This window comes from Budorcas taxicolor, chromosome X (assembly GCF_023091745.1).
Source record: "Budorcas taxicolor isolate Tak-1 chromosome X, Takin1.1, whole genome shotgun sequence".
NCBI lineage: Eukaryota > Metazoa > Chordata > Mammalia > Artiodactyla > Bovidae > Budorcas > Budorcas taxicolor.
In genome coordinates, this window is record NC_068935.1 from 77,512,258 (window position 1) to 77,528,565 (window position 16,308).

The following is a 16,308-nucleotide window of genomic DNA, read 5'->3' on the forward strand; positions in this document are numbered from 1 at the left end:
AACCACTCAACTTCAGCTTTTTCATCATTAATGGTGGGAGCATAGACTTGGATTACTGTGATATTGAATGGTTTGCCTTGGAAATGAACTGAGATTATCCTTCTTCTTCATCCTTCATCCTTCTTCTAAGGTATTCTTGCCCACAGTAGTAGATATAATGGTCACTTGACAATAATTAGAATGATGTAATCTTGGATTTTTAACATAAAATGAATGTAATATATATAGTAATAATAGCACCAAGAAAGAAAAAGTATTTAAAACTATGTCTCATATGAATTGTTAGTATAAATCTGAAGAAGTTTCTGAGAAATTAAGATATATATATTTTAAGCCCCAGAGTAAACAATGCAAAAGTTCCTAACAGCTAAAGCAAAAAAATCATCAAGCATATTAAAATGTTACACTAGAAAATATTCACATAATACCAAAGACAGCAGTAAAGTATGTATAAAAGGCCAAAACATGTTATGAAATACATTGAAAATAAAAAATAAAATGGCAGATGTGAATCCAACTCTATCAATAATAATCTTAAACCTGAATGGATCAAATAATCCAATCAAAGGCAGAAACTCTCAGACTGGACTAAAAATCAAGATGCAAGTATATGTTGTCTACCTGAGTGACACTTTAGAGTCAAAGATATAAAAGGGTTTAAAGAAAGCTTAAAAGGTGTAAAGTGGCTATACCAATATTGTACAAAGTAGACTTTTTTAAAAGTTGTTAAACAGTAATGCTAAGATAATGATGTTAGTTGTGTTAGTCACTCAGTCGTGTTTGACCCTTTTGCAACTCTGTAGACTCTAGCCCTCCAGGCTTCTCTGTCCATGGAATTCTCCAGGCAAGAACACTGGAGTGGGTAGCCATTCTCTCTCCAGGGAATCTTCCCAACCTGAGAATAGAATCTGGGTCTCCTGCATTGCAGGCAAATTCTTTACTGTCTGAGCCACCAGGGAGGCACAGGGCAAATAATGATAGTGTTTGATAAAATGATTATGTTTCAACCCCTCAGGGAAAAATAAAAATTATAAACATATATGTAAAAATAGAGCCCTAAAATAAATGAAGCAAAAAGTAAAAGAAATAGAGAAATACATAATTTAAAATAATGGTAGGAGACTTCAATGAGTCATTTTCAATAATGTATAGAACTACCAGAGAGAGATCAATATTAAAATAGAAAACTAGAATGTTATAAACCAACTAGATCTAACAGACACCTGGAGAACACTCTGCTAAACAATAGCAACATAACTGTCCATCAACAGTTGAATGGACAAAGAAAGATGTGGTATATATGTTTTATATATACACACACACAACAGAATAGTACTCAGCCATAAAAAGAATAAATTTATGCTATTTGTAACAACATGGGTATATTTGGAGTGCATTATGATAAGTGAAATAAGTCAGACAGAGAAAAACAAATATTGTATGCTATCACTTATATGTGGAATATAAAACTAAAACAAATGTAAATATAGCAAAACAGAAATAGACTCACAGATATAGAGAAAAAGCTAGTGGTTACCAGTGGGAGAGAGAAGAAGAAGGCCAAGATAGGGGTAGAGGATTAAGAGGTGAAAACTAGTATGTGCAAAATAAATAAGCTAAAAGTATATGCTGTATAAATACAAGACAGATAATATAACCAATATCTTAAAATAACTATAAATGGAATATAACCTTTAAAAATTGTGAACTATGTTGTACACCTGAAACTTACATAATGCAGTACAACTATACCTCAATAAAAGAAAAAATTTATATGAAAACCTTAAAAAAGTAATGAATTAGTAGTGCTTGCTACAGCATAGGTGGATCTTGAAAATATGCAAAGTTTTAAAAGCCAGTAACAAAAGGCTACGTATTATATGAGTTCCATCTCATCCATATGATCACTGGCAAACTGTAGAGATCAAAAATATAATAGTGGTAGAGCAGGACTGAGTGGATAGGGGAGAAATGAAGAGTAACTGCTAATGGATATGTTTCATTTATTGGGTGATGAAAATGTTATAAAATTGATTGTGGAGATAATTGTGCAACTCTGTGAAAATACTAAAAAACATTTAATTGTATACTTTAAATAGATGAACTTATGGTATTATAAAAGCTTTTATAAAAAGGTAATGTAAGCAGAGATTGTTTTCATCTGGAAAATTGTGAGTACTTTTAATACATCTTTGGGTCCTCAGTGTCCTCCTCATTCCTGATCATTCAATTATGTTCATGACTTCAATGACTTGTAGTACAAGACCATTGCAATACTTCTGTGTTTTAAGTAATTGAACAGAATAGAATTATAAAGCTCTCTAGTAAATAGCAAGTCCAAACTGGGAATCAGTATGGAAGACTTCCTAGAGGAGAAGAAATATTCAGAATGATAAGTAGGAATTATCTAGGCAAAATGTAGCTGCAAATAGGCAGTTTGGAGGAGAAAGAGCTTAGGGCTGTGCAAGAACTGTAGGTGACTTGGCAACAATGGCATATGGAACTGTGGATCTGGAATGGACTATGGGATTGGGAATGAGGTTGGAAAGGTAATCAAGTGTTCAATAAGGAAAAGTCCTGGATTCCAGGCCATAAATTGCCACCTCCATGTTGTTGTTTAGTCACTAAGTGATATCTGACTCTTGTGATTTCATGGACTGTGGCCCTCAAGGCTCCTCTGTCAATGGGATTTCCCAGGCAAGAATACTGGAGTGGGTTGCCATTTCCTTCCCCAGGGGATTTTCCCCACCCAGGGACTGAACCTATGTTTCCTGAATTGGCAGTTGTGTTCTTTACCACTGAGCCACCTGGAAAGCCCCTGTCTTCTCCATACTGAAGGTAAAAGAATTTCACTGAAAAGTTTAAGCATAGGTATTTCATTAAAATATACAGAGTTCTAGATGCTTTTTTCTAGCTGCAGTGCACAGGATAAATTAGGAGTGATCAAGACTATGAAAAGAGTTCAGTTAGAACATATCACAATATTCTGAGTGAGAGATTATAGAGGCCTGAACTAGAAACAAGGGAAGTGGGGATGGAGAGGAGGGACATTCCTGAGATATTATGGAGATAAAACCAACAGAATTTTTGTGCTTAATTAGACGTGAGGATTGATAGAAAATAACACCTACTTCTGCAAGAATTTAGAAGCATAATACATGTAATTATTCAGCATGTAGGTGCTGAAAAAATCTTAGTTTGTATTTTTTTTTTAAATAATCTATTTTAATTGGAGGACAATTACTTTACAATCTTGTGATGGTTTTGCCATACATCAAATGTATCACCCTAAGAAATACCTAAGAAATAGGTATACTCAGTTTATTGTTTTAATTCTGTTTATACCATAATATTTTATACATTCAGTACTTTTATATATTCTGCACATAATTTATTAATTTTTTAAAATTAATTATTTTAGAGGATAATTACTTTACAATATTGTGATGTTTTTTCCATACATCAACATCAATTGGCCACAGGTATACATGTGTTCCTCTCATCCTGAAACCCCCTCCGACATCCCCCCTCACACTATCCCTCTGGGTTGTCCCAGACCACTGGATTTGGGTACTCTGCTTCATGCATCCAACTTGCAGTTCAGTTCACTTCAGTTTCTCAGTCGTGTCCAACTCTTTGCAACCCCATGGACTGCAGCACCCCAGGCTTCCCTATCCATTGAACTTGCACTGGTCATCTATTTTGCATATGGTAATGTACATGTTTCAATGCCATTTTCTCAAATCATCCCACCCTTGCCTTCTCCCACTGAGCCTAAAAATCTGTAATTTACATCTGTGTCTCCTTTGCAGCCCTGCATTTAGGATCATCAATACCATCTTTCTAAATTCCATAGATACACATTAATATACAGTATTTGTCTTTCTTTTTCTGATTTACTTCACTCTATAATAAGCTCCACATTGTGTCAGACCTCTCCACCATGCCCGCCCGGCTTGAGTGGCCCCACAGGGCATGGCTTAGTTTCATTGAGTTAGACAAGGCTGTGGTCCTAGTGTGATTAGATTGACTAGTTTTCTGTAAGTATGGTTTCAGTGTGTCTGCCCTCTTGCAACACCTACCGTCTTACTTGGGTTTCTCTTACCTTGGACATGGGGTATCTCTTCACGGCTGCTCCAGCAAAGCACAGCCGCTGCTCCTTACCTTCGACGAGGGGTATCTCCTCACCACCGCCCCTCCCGACCTTGAATGTGGAATAACACAATGTGGTCCACTGGAGAAGGGAATGGCAAACCACTTCAGTATTCTTGCCTTGAGAACCCCATGAACAGTATGAAAAGGCAAAATGATAGGATACTGAAAGAGGAACTCCCCAGGTCAGTAGGTGCCCAATATGCTACTGGGGATCAGTGGAGAAATAACTCCAGAAAAAATGAAGGGATGGAGCCAAAGCAAAAACAATACCCAGTTGTGGATGTGACTGGTGATAGAAGCAAGGTCCGATGCTGTAAAGAGCAATATTGCATAGGAGCCTGGAATGTCAAGTCCATGAATCAAGGCAAATTGGAAGTGGTCAAACAGGAGACGGTAAGAGTGAACATTGACATTCTAGGAATCAGCGAACTAAAATGGACTGGAATGGGTGAATTTAACTCAGATGACCATTATATCTACTACTGCGGGCAGGAATCCCTCAGAAGAAATGGAGTATCCATCATGGTCAACAAAAGAGTCCAAAATGCAGTACTTGGATGCAGCCTCAAAAACGACAGAATGATCTATGTTAGTTTCCAAGGCAAACCATTCAATATCACAGTAATCCAGTCTATGCCCCAACCAGTAACGCTGAAGAAGCTGAAGTTGAACGATTCTATGAAGACCTACAAGACCTTTTAGAACTAATACACCAAAAAGATGTCCTTTTCATCATAGGGGACTGGAATGCAAAAGTAGGAACTCAAGAAACACCTGGAGTGACAGGCAAATTTGGCCTTGGAATACAGAATGAAGCAGGGCCAAGACTAATAGAGTTTTGCCAAGAAAATGCACTGGTCATAGCAAACATCCTCTTCCAAAAACACAAGAGAAGATTCTACACATGGACACCATCAGATAGTCAAGGTCAACACTGAAATCAGATTGATTATGTTCTTTGCAGTCAAAGATGGAGAAGTTCTATACAGTCAACAAAAACAAGATCAGGAGCTGACTGTGGCTCAGATTATGAACTTCCTATTGCCAAATTCAGATTTAAATTGAAGAAAGTGGAGAAAACCACTAGACCATTCAGGTATGACCTAAATCAAATCCCTTATGATTATACAGTGGAAATGAGAAATAGATTTAAGGGCCTAGATCTGATAGATAGAGGGCCTGATGAACTATGGACTGAGGTTCATGACATTGTACAGGAGACAGGGATCAAGACCATCCCCATGGAAAGGAAATGCAAAAAAGCAAAATCGCTGTCTGAGGAGGCCTTACAAATAGCTGTGAAAAGAAGAGAAGTGAAAAGCAAAGGAGAAAAAGAAAGATACAAGCATCTGAATGCGGGGTTCCAAAGAATAGCAAGGAGAGACAAGAAAGCCTTCCTCAGTGATCAATGCAAAGAAATAGAGGAAAACAACAGAATGGGAAAGACTAGAGATCTCTTCAAGAAAATTAGAGACACCAAGGGAACATTACATGCAAAGATGGGCTCAATAAAGGACAGAAATGGTCTGGACCTAACAGAAGCAGAAGATACTAAGAAGAGGTGGCAAGAATACACAGAAGAACTGTACAAAAAAGTATTCATGACCCAGATAATCACGATGGTGTGATCACTCACCTAGAGCCAGACATCTTGGAATGTGAAGTCAAGTGGGCCTTAGAAAGCATCACTACAAACAAAGCTAGTGGAGGTGATGGAATTCCAGTTGAGCTATTTCAGATCCTGAAAGATGATGCTGTGAAAGTGCTGCACTCAATATGCCAGCAAATTTGGAAAACTCAGCAGTGGCCACAGGACTGGAAAAGGTCAGTTTTCATTCCAATTCCAAAGAATGCTCAAACTACTGCACAATTGCACTCATCTCACACGCTAGTAAAGTAATGCTCAAAATTCTCCAAGCCAGGCTTCAGCAATACGTGAACAGTGAACTTCCAGATGTTCAAGCAGGTTTTAGAAAAGGCAGAGGAACCAAAGATCAAACTGCCAACATCTGCTGGATCATTGAAAAAGCAAGAGAGTTCCAGAAAAAACATCTATTTCTGCTTTATTGACTATGCCAAAGCCTTTGACTGTGTGGATCACAATAAACTGTGGAAAATTCTGAAAGAGATGGGAATACCAGACCACCTGACCTGCCTCTTGAGAAACCTATATGCAGGTCAGGAAGCAACAGTTAGAACTGGACATGGAACAACAGACTGGTTCCAAATAGGAAAAGGAGTACATCGAGGCTGTATATTGTCACCCTGCTGATTTAACTTATATGCAGAGTACATCATGAGAAACGCTGGGCTGGAAGAAACACAATCTGGAATCAAGATTGGCGGGAGAAATATCAATAACCTCAGATATGCAGATGACACCACCCTTATGGCAGAAATTCAAGAGGAACTAAAAAGCCTCTTGATGAAAGTGAAAGAGGGGAGTGAAAAAGTTGGCTTAAAGCTCAACATTCAGAAAACGAAGATCATGGCATCTGGTCCCATCACTTCATGGGAAATAGATGGGGAAAGAGTGGAAACAGTGTCAGACTTTACTTTGGGGGACTCCAAAATCACTGCAGATGGTGACTGCAGCCATGAAATTAAAAGACGCTTACTCCTTGGAAGAAAACTTATGACCAATCTAGATAGCATATTGAAAAGCAGAGACATTACTTTGCCAACTAGTCAAGGCTATGGTTTTTCCGGTGGTCATTTATGGATGTGAGAGTTGGACTGTGAAGAAAGCTGAGCACCAAAGAATTGATGCTTTTGAACTGTGGTGTTGGAGAAGACTCTTGAGAGTCCCTTGGACTGCAAGGAGATCCAACCAGTCCATTCTGAAGGAGATCAACCCTGGGATTTCTCTGGAGGGAATGATGCTGAAGCTGAAACTCCAATACTTTGGCCATCTCATGTGAAGAGTTGACTCATTGGAAAAGACTCATGCTGGGAGGGATTGGGGGCAGGAGGAGAAGGGGACGACCGAGGATGAGATGGCTGGATGGCATCAGTGACTTGATGGACGGGAGTCTGAGTGAACTCTGGGAGTTGGTGATGGACAGGGAGGCCTGGTGTGCTGCGATTCATGGGGTCGCAAAGAGTCAGACACGACTGAGCGACTGAACTGAACTGAACTGAACTGATAATAGGCTCCAGGTTCATCCACCTCATTAGAACTGACTCAGATGCTTTCGTTTTTATAGCTGAGTAATATTCCATTGTGTATATATACCACAACTTCCTTATTAATTCATCTTTGATGATGGACACCTAGGTTGCTCCCATGTCTTAGCTATTGTAAACAGTGCTGCAATGAAGACTGGGGTACATGTGTCTCTTTCAATTCTGGTTTCCTTGGGGAGCATACCCAGCAGTGATATTGCTGGATCTTATGGCACTTCTATTCCCAGTTTTTTAAGAAATTTCCATACTGTTCTCCATAGTGACTGTATCAGTTTGCATTCCCACCAACAGTGTAAGAGGGTTCCCTTTTCTCCATACCTTCTCCAGCATTTGTTTGTAGTCTTTTTGATGATGGCCATTCTGACCAGTGTGAGATGATACCTCATTGTAATTTTGATTTGCATTTTTCTAATAATGTATACTCTGTACTATTTTATATACTCTGTACAAGGATAATATTTTTTGTAATAATATAACATTTTTTTCCATTTAAACTGAAATCATTCTTATATATCTTAAAAGAATCCTCACTGTATTCATAGTTGGATTCTTGCAGTGATAGTCATCAAGTGGCTTTTCCCACATATTACTATGCTACCACCCTGGCAATGGTTTTTCCTTGTAGTTGTTTAGCTGGCTGTCTCTCTTCTCTCTCCTTTCTTCTCTCCTCTATCCCCTGCCACCTCATTACTTTCAGCTTATTTTCTCAGTGGTGATGAGACAGATTTTACACTGATTAGATCAAAGCAGAAGCTAGATTCCTCCTTGTGCTCAACATGAACTACAAATAGATATCTACACCAGTGCACTGGGGAAGGCGGTGGTATTTCTGAACCCCCTTATATAATAGGATATACAAATATAATCAATTTTAAAATATCATTTCTGTGAATAAATAACAGCAATCCATGCCCTACAAGCATAAATCCTAAAAGCAATGGTTTCTTCGTCCTGCAGTCTTTGTCAAATTTTCAAAGCTATCTTGACTTGGAGACTCTTTGATAGAATTAAATAGCATAAATAAGTTTATTTCTTCTCCCAGGCAGGGACTTTTTTTCCTAGCTTTTATAAAGCTTGTAAAAACAATGTCTAAATTCTAAATTATTCATTAAATATGATTCTGTTTCTTCCTTTAAAATCAACAGTTCTGAACTTTGTCTAAATTTTTAAGTGTTAGTTCACAGCCTGGACTAGACAAAGGACTAGTAAATGCCTTTTAATAGGGAGGAAAAGCAATTCAACTGAAAAATTATTCAGCATAGTGTTGGATTTAATGGGGAAAACATAGGAATTACTTCAATATTCAAAATGAGGACACTCTTAAAAATATTCCAGTTCTGTACATGGAACTTTCTCCATGATAGATCACAAGCTAGGCCACAAAACAAGTCTCAAAAATCATCTGGGAAATGCAAAAACATAATGAGATATCACCTCACAGCTATCAGAATGTCTACCATCAGAAAGACAAAAAATAACAAGTGTTGGCAAGGATATGGATAAGAGAACCTTCATGCACCATTGGTGGGAATCTAAATTGGTGCAACTACAATGGTTCTTCAAAAAGGCTCAGATGGTAAAGCATCTGCCTACAGTGCGGGAGACCCAGGTTCGATCCCTGGGTTGGGAAGATCCCCTGGAGAAGGAAATGGCACCCCACTCCAGTGTTCTTGCTTGCAGAATCCCAGGGATGGGGGAGCCTGGTGGGCTGGTGTCTGTGGGGTCACACAGAGTCGGACACGACTGAAGCGACTTAGCAGCAGCAGCAGCAACACAGTGCGGGAGACTTGGGTTCGATCCCTGGGTTGGGAAGATCCCCTGGAGAAGGAAATGGCACCCCACTCCAGTATTCTTGCCTGGAAAATTCCATGGAGGGAGGAGCCTGGTAGGCTACAGTCCATGGGGTTGCAAAGAGTCGGACACGACTGAGCAACTTCACTTTTACTTTCACCATATAATCCAGCAATTCTACTCATGATCATTTATCCAAAGAAAGCAATTCAAAAGGTATGTGTGCCCCAACCTTACCTACAATACATTTATAATAGGCAAGATGTGGTAGCAACCTATGTGTCCATCACAGATGACTGGCTAAAGATGTGATACAGACACACACATATTTATATATATAATGGAGTATTATTTGACCATAAAAATGAAATTTTGCCATTTTTCAACAATATAATGGACCTTGAGGGTTTTGTGCTCAGTGAAATAAGTCAGAGAAAGATAAATACTATATGCTTTCATTTATATGTAGAATCTAAAATATAACACAAATGAATAAATATAACAACACAGAAACAACTTCATAGATATAGATGACAAATTAGTGGTTACCAAAGGAGACAGAGGTGGGGGATAGGCACAAGGTGAAGGAAATCGAGACATGCAAACTACTAGGTACAAAATAAAAAAGTTACAAAGATGTAATGTACAACCTAGCATGTATAGTCACTATTTATAATTTTTATGATGCATAATTTATATTGATAAAAATATCAAGTTACTATGTATTATGCACTATGGTGTACACCCACAACTAATATAATATTGCAAGTCATTTATATTTCCAAGAAAAGTCCAGTCTTGTAAAATGGTGAGGTTTAGAATAAAACTGAAGAGGCTTAGATGCCTTAAGTATCTTCATAATATATTGAAAGGCAAATTATGGGATAAAATATGTCCATAATTGTTAAAACTGCTTATAGATGGATCATGAAAAATTGGAAATATGTAGGAAATAAATGTATGAGGTGGTTCTTATGTATATTTTGATGTGCTTTATCTCATTTTTAAATGCACTTTTAAATGAAGTAACAAAAATGTACAAATCATTTTCATTTCACAAAACTTAAAAAAAAAATACTTTGGCCAATTTAAGAAGTTGAGCAGGGGTATGTGCACTCTCCTACACTACCAGTTGATACAGGCTTTAAGAGCGAAATGTGGGCAAAAGACCAAAAAAAACCCTTGACATGTCTATATTATTCAAACCACAATTCAAATAGTAAGGAATAGAAAATAATAAAATATTTCAAGACATTCAGGTACAAAGGTGCTCATCATAGAACTGATCTTACAAGTAAAATTTCAGAATTATTTTAAACTTAGCGGAAGCTTGGTTGTAGAAATTATAGCTCATCTCTATGAATGCATATTATATAACAAGAGAACAAAAGGAGAACATTTATTTAGAAATATGGTCCCAGAGAATTATTACAGTAAAAATAACTTTCAATGAAAAAACGCATATTTTATTTAAAATATAAAGTTATGTAGATGTCTATTTGTGGTGCTGGAGAAGACTCTTGAGAGTCCCTTGGACTACAAGGAGATTAAACAAGTCATCCTAAAGGAAATCAAACCTGAATATCCATTGGAAGGACTGATGCTGAAGCTGAAGTTCTAATACTCTGGCCACCTGATTCGAAGAGATGACTCATTGGGAAAGACCCTGATGCTGGGAAAGACTGAAGGAAAAAGCAGAAGGGGACAGCAGAGGATGAGGTGGTTAGATAGCATCATCGACTCAATTGACATGAATTTGAGCAACTCTGAGAGATGATGGAGAACAGAGGAGACAGTGGTGCTACAGTCCATGAGGTCACAAAGAGTTGGACACAACTTAGTGACTGAACAACAACAACATACAGATATTTATGTATTTAAAATGTATTTTGTCAAGCAGTGGTATTAGGAGTGACTTTTGCTATATAAACAAAAATGCTTTCTACTATACTCGTGTACATACAGTATAAAATATGCTTAAAATAAAAACAAAAAAGCTCCTGTTTCCCTGATAAAATATTGAGAAAATACAGAAATGATTGCAATACCAACTGCAGAAAATAATATAAGTAATCTAGGTCCCTTACAATATTTGGTGCATCTTACAAATATAAAATACTATCTTTACAGATGATCATTTACTAATGCACTTCCCCACCAAACTGTCTGAATAGTTTGATACTTAAATTTTTCTCTCTGCAATATTTGTTTAGGAAATGATCTGGAAAGTGAGCAAGATGTGTGTACTATAATTCACTTGATAGCTTTGTATGAGGAAAAATGAGCAACAACCTAGAAGTGCAACAATGAGGAAACAGTTAAAACATGTATAAACACGAACGCAGAGATAGACATGGAAACTTGTACGCTTCATAATTTTTTTCCTTCAATGAAGCTGAATAATTTTTCTGACCAAAGGAGAAAGGGCAGTAAACTATTATATATGTACCTACTTATTATTAATTCAATAAAATATTAACAACCAGAAATAATATTTTAAAATTATCTTTAATGAAATGAAGTTAAAGAGTATTGTGTGTATAAACATACACACACATATTTAGGTGTCAAAAAGCAAGTATAAAAACAATATGTACATTATGATATACATACATGACAAATGAATCAGAAAACTACTAGAGATACAGCCTAATATGTTTCTTGTACTTCACAGCAGCTATTAGATAGATGCAGAAGAAAATGATTCAGGGAGGTTATTAGGACTGATTACTTGTGAAATTAATTTTCTTCTGTTGACTTGTCTGCTGTGTGATTTTTTTTTCCCTACAATGAAGCTGGATTATTTTTCTGAGAATGAAGAAAAGAGCAGAAAGTGGGCTCAGGGAAAGGAGGTGATAAACAGTATTTAAATTCAGCATAACAACCATCAAGTGGGCCAAGACACAGGCACATGCATGCGCGCGCGCACACACACACACACACACACACACACCAATTACAGTGACCAGGAGACTATGCAAGGGAAATGGGCACACTATTTTTACTAGTTGAGGTGGCTGGCATGAACGTAAATTGGTACAATGCTTATGAAGGGGCCATTGGGCAACACAAAGGAACAGTCTTTAAAATGTCCACATGTGGATCCTGCAAGTCCACAATTAAGAACATCCTGTACGCTAGCAAAGATTTGGCTTGACAAGGAAGATTTCACTCATCAGAGTATACACAGTGCTGGGTTTAAACACAGGGAAAGAACTAGGCACCACCTGAATGTCCAACAATGCGGCAATGATTACAGAAATGTTAGGGTCCATAGATACACTCTGCAGGCACAGAAGATGACCTTTCTCAAGCCTGTTGAATATCATGGAAAGTTCAATGGGTTGACATTTGTTTGGTTTTAGTTTTTGAAAAAGCAGGTTAAGAAACACCACATACATGAACCATTCTATAACACTGTGTTAAAAGGGAAGGTGGGGTGGAGGAGAAGGGTGAGAGAGAGAGAAGGAGAGAAGAGAGCCTGAAAAACAGCACACCAAAATGGTAAAAGTGGTTGTCTCCGGGTAGTAGGGTCATGGGGAGCAATTACTCTCTTGTTTTCCCTCATCTGATTTCCTTCTTCCTGATGTTTCTATCATGACATTGCATCACCTGTGCAATAAACAAAGAGAGAAAGTGCTTTTTAAACCAAACCACAAGGAGAAGAGGCAGCCTTTAACTATCAAGTGGCACAGATTAGCAAGATTATTCACAACACCCAACGTGGGTGTGGCGGGAGGGGAGGAAAGGGAAGGGGGAAGTCGACAGAGAGAGAGAGACAGAGAGAGAGAGTGAGGGACAAACAGGAAGGCACAGGTGGAGGGAAGGAAGGAGGAAGGAAGGGGTGAGAGAGAGACCTGCACTCCCAATACAATACACTGCTGGTGGGTTGGGGGAAAAAGGGTGGGGGGTTTGTAAACCGGGTGGGAGCCAAGGTTTGGCTCTGCTGGCTGGCTCGCTCCTGGGATGTTTTCATCGCAAGGTGGCCTCCTCATCGGTGTCTTCCTCAAAATCCTTGACGTCAGCACTGGTGGACTGCCTGGCCCAGGCTCCCCTTTCGGCCTCTCGTTCTTTATGCGACTTGAATCTCCCAACGAAAATTTTGCGGTAGTTCAGGAACATGCCATTCATCGCATCTATGGCCCGCTCGGCGGACTCCTGCTTCTGGAAGTGCACGAACCCATAGCCCTTGGGCCCCTTTTCGTCGCAGGCCACTTTGCAGGACAGGATGTTACCGAACGCGGAGAAGATGTTGTACAGAGCCTTGTTGTCGATGGTCTTGCCCAGGTTCTTGATGAAGACGTTGCCCACTCCGCTCTTGCGGAGCGAGGGGTCCCGCTGGGACCACATGATGCGCACCGGCCTGCCCTTGATGACATCAAAGTTCAGGGTCTCCAGGGCCCGCTTGGCGTCCACCGGTTGCTGGTAGTTGACATACGCATAGCCCAACGATCGGCGGGTGATCTTGTCCCTGCAAATGCGGATGGAGAGGATGGGCCCGGCCGGGCTGAACTTCTCGTACAGCATTGCCTCCGTCACCTCAGGGTGCAGGTCGCCCACGTACAGCGAGGCCATAGGAAAGTCCGGGTTCCCCTCGGAGCCCCCGCCGGTTTCCGCATCTGCATCCGCGGCGGCAGCAGCCGCCGCCGCCGCTGCCGCTACGGCTGCCTCCACCTCCGCAGCGGCATCCGCATCCGCCTCCCCCAAGGCGGGCGCCGCAACCTCTGCTGCGGCGGCGGCGGCGGCTTCGGCCTCGCTGGCCTCCACCACCGCCACGGCCGCCGCCGCCAGTGCAGCCTCCGCCTCCTCCTCCGCCAGGGCTGCCACCGCCTCCCCCAGGGTGGCCTCCGCCACTGCCTCCTCTACTGAGGCCTCGGCCTCCACCTCTGCTTCCGCCTCCGCCACGGAGGCCTCTGCCACCGCCTCTGCCACGGTCGCCGCCGCAGCCTCCGCCGCCGCTGCAGCCGCCACCGCCGCCGCCACTGTCGCCGCTGTCGCCACGGTCGCCGGTGCCGCCGGGCCGCTGCCGCGACCTCCCTTCCCGCGAGCCTGCGCGGGGGAGTGAGAGGCTGGAGAGGGCTGGAGGGCAGGTGGGCGCCAGAACCCGGGCCGGGGGCGCGAGCTGGGGCGGAGGACCCCGGGCCAGCCGATCCAGCGAGTCCCAGTCACCTGGGATGGCTAGCGCTGCCAGGAGCGCGCCGGTGCGAGTCACCGCAGCCTGCAGCCCGCAGCCCGCTGCTGCCGCCGCCGCTCGGTCGTGGGTTAGCGTGCGGGGCGCCGGCGGGCGGCGTGTGGTGGGGGGCGGGGGGTGTTGGCGTCTGTGGTCCGGGCAGCTGGGAAGGCTTCTGTCTCTTTGGTTCCCCCTGTGGCTGCTGCGGGGCTTCGGGGCAGCGGGCGGTGGGAGGGGGCGGGAGCTTGGTGTTGGCGGGAAGAAGTGTGGGTTCTCAGCCTCTCGATCGACTGGATGTGTAAGAAGAGGAAGATGGGGAAAGGGTTCCATGTGGACCAAGGGAATCTGACATAGATTTAGGGAGTTTTGTTTTATCCTTCCTCTCCCCATAGAACATTTAAATGATTAAATCAAGCACCTTGCAAGAGAAGGTGGGCGGCATTGAGAAAACATTTGCCTGGCCTAAACAAAGCGAAGCAAAAATGGTTTTCTCGAGTTAAGGGGTTGGGTCTTCCCCACCTCAACGCACACACACTGCTAAACATTACCGCCACCAAGGCAACAACTCCTACTCTGAATTGGAGCTGGGGCTAATGGGACACTCTCCCCTTCCAGCCCTGCAGCCCGCTGACCCATTTTTTTTTTTTTCAGAGATTCTTCCCCCTTTTCCAGCTCTTTCCTTCCTCTACAACACTTGCGGAAGAAATAAAAGAACACAAGAACACGTACTCATTTATTCATAATGCCATGCCACAAATATTTATGGAGCCTAGGGATACACAGGAGTCTGAAGCCAGAGGAGATGGACCGGTTTTGAGATTGACCTTGGGAGCAGACAGTGTGGGCTGGAAACCCTGTCCCTGCTCCAGATTATGGGAGAACTAAGGGCCTGGGGGTTCCTCAGCCCCCAACTCCTCCCACCCACTCAGCCTCAATTCATGCAGCCTGGAAGCAGAGGAGAAATCAAGAGCACTCTGTTCTTAGTGCCATCCTCCATGATAAGTGAGGAAAGTCAAATCAAGAGCCGGGAACAGGACCTGGTCCAGAGCCACGCATTTGTTCCTTCTTGTCTCTGCCCTCGACTTGCTGACATTCCCAGTGTGAACCACAAAGGGCACATCCATGTTCAAAACAAAACCGGAAATCTCTCTAGGATGAGGTGTCCTTTCCAGTTCACCAGTTAATATTTAGGGGAGCCTTACCCACCACTTGGCACTGGGGGCTTAGAGACAGGCAGTGTGATACTTGAGTAGTGAATGTTGATGTGTTGGAGGTGTGGGGCAAAATGAGGAAAGGTGAGTAGTGTGTATTGGAGCAGAGAGGCCACACAAGGCCAAATGCTGAGAGGATAGGCAAGCAAGCAACCATTAGAGTAGAGTGCAACAGAGGCTAGAGTCCTACTTCTTCCAGTAGGAGGACCCACCCAATAATCTTTTCTGGTGGGAATCAAGCAAAACTGCACAGAAGACTAAACCTCCAAGGTGACCTCTGAAAGATGAGTAGCAGTCCAGCATGTTGAGGCAGAATGGAAGGCATTCCATTCCCACAGACAGAGGGATTAGTCTGTGTCCAAGGCCCTGTAGCATGCTAGCACATGCATAGTCACTTCTCGTCATGCCTAATCATCTGATGTGGACAGAGCTCATGATCTCCAAGAGTATATGGTAGAAGATGGGGTTGGAAGGTGTGGGGGCCCTGAAAAGAAAGCTAAGATGCTTGAACTCTATACCCAAGCTCATGGGGCCCACTCAACACATTCACAGAGGGACTTGGTATGATCAGATCTTTAATACAAACTAAATATCAACACAGAAAGTAGCTAAGAGTAGATGTTAAAAGCTCTCATTAAAAGGGGAAAACAAAGTGTAACTGAGGTGATGGATGTTTAGTAAACTTCTTGTGGTAATCATTTTAGTGATATGTACATGTTTCAAGTCATTTTGTTGTACATTTTGCACTCATAGTGTTATATGTCAATTATATCTCAATAAAACTTGGAGGGGAAC

The 16,308-nt window shown here is 41.7% G+C and overlaps 2 protein-coding genes across 2 annotated transcripts; both read right to left on the reverse strand.

Moving 5' to 3' along the window:
• Positions 1-13,026: 13,026 nt before the first annotated feature.
• PABPC1L2B (poly(A) binding protein cytoplasmic 1 like 2B) lies at positions 13,027-13,722 on the reverse strand. The gene has a single exon (XM_052663709.1). The coding sequence runs from the start codon at positions 13,705-13,707 to the stop codon at positions 13,105-13,107; it is 603 nt and encodes a 200-aa protein (XP_052519669.1). The 5' UTR covers positions 13,708-13,722; the 3' UTR covers positions 13,027-13,104.
• A 68-nt stretch (positions 13,723-13,790) lies between these two features.
• LOC128069532 (uncharacterized) lies at positions 13,791-14,632 on the reverse strand. Its single transcript, XM_052662692.1, has 3 exons — positions 14,231-14,632; positions 13,855-14,181; positions 13,791-13,796 (listed from the first exon to the last, which is right to left on the reverse strand). Exons 1-3 carry the CDS (start codon positions 14,630-14,632, stop codon positions 13,791-13,793), a joined length of 735 nt encoding a protein of 244 aa, XP_052518652.1.
• Between the last annotated feature and the right edge of the window lie 1,676 nt (positions 14,633-16,308).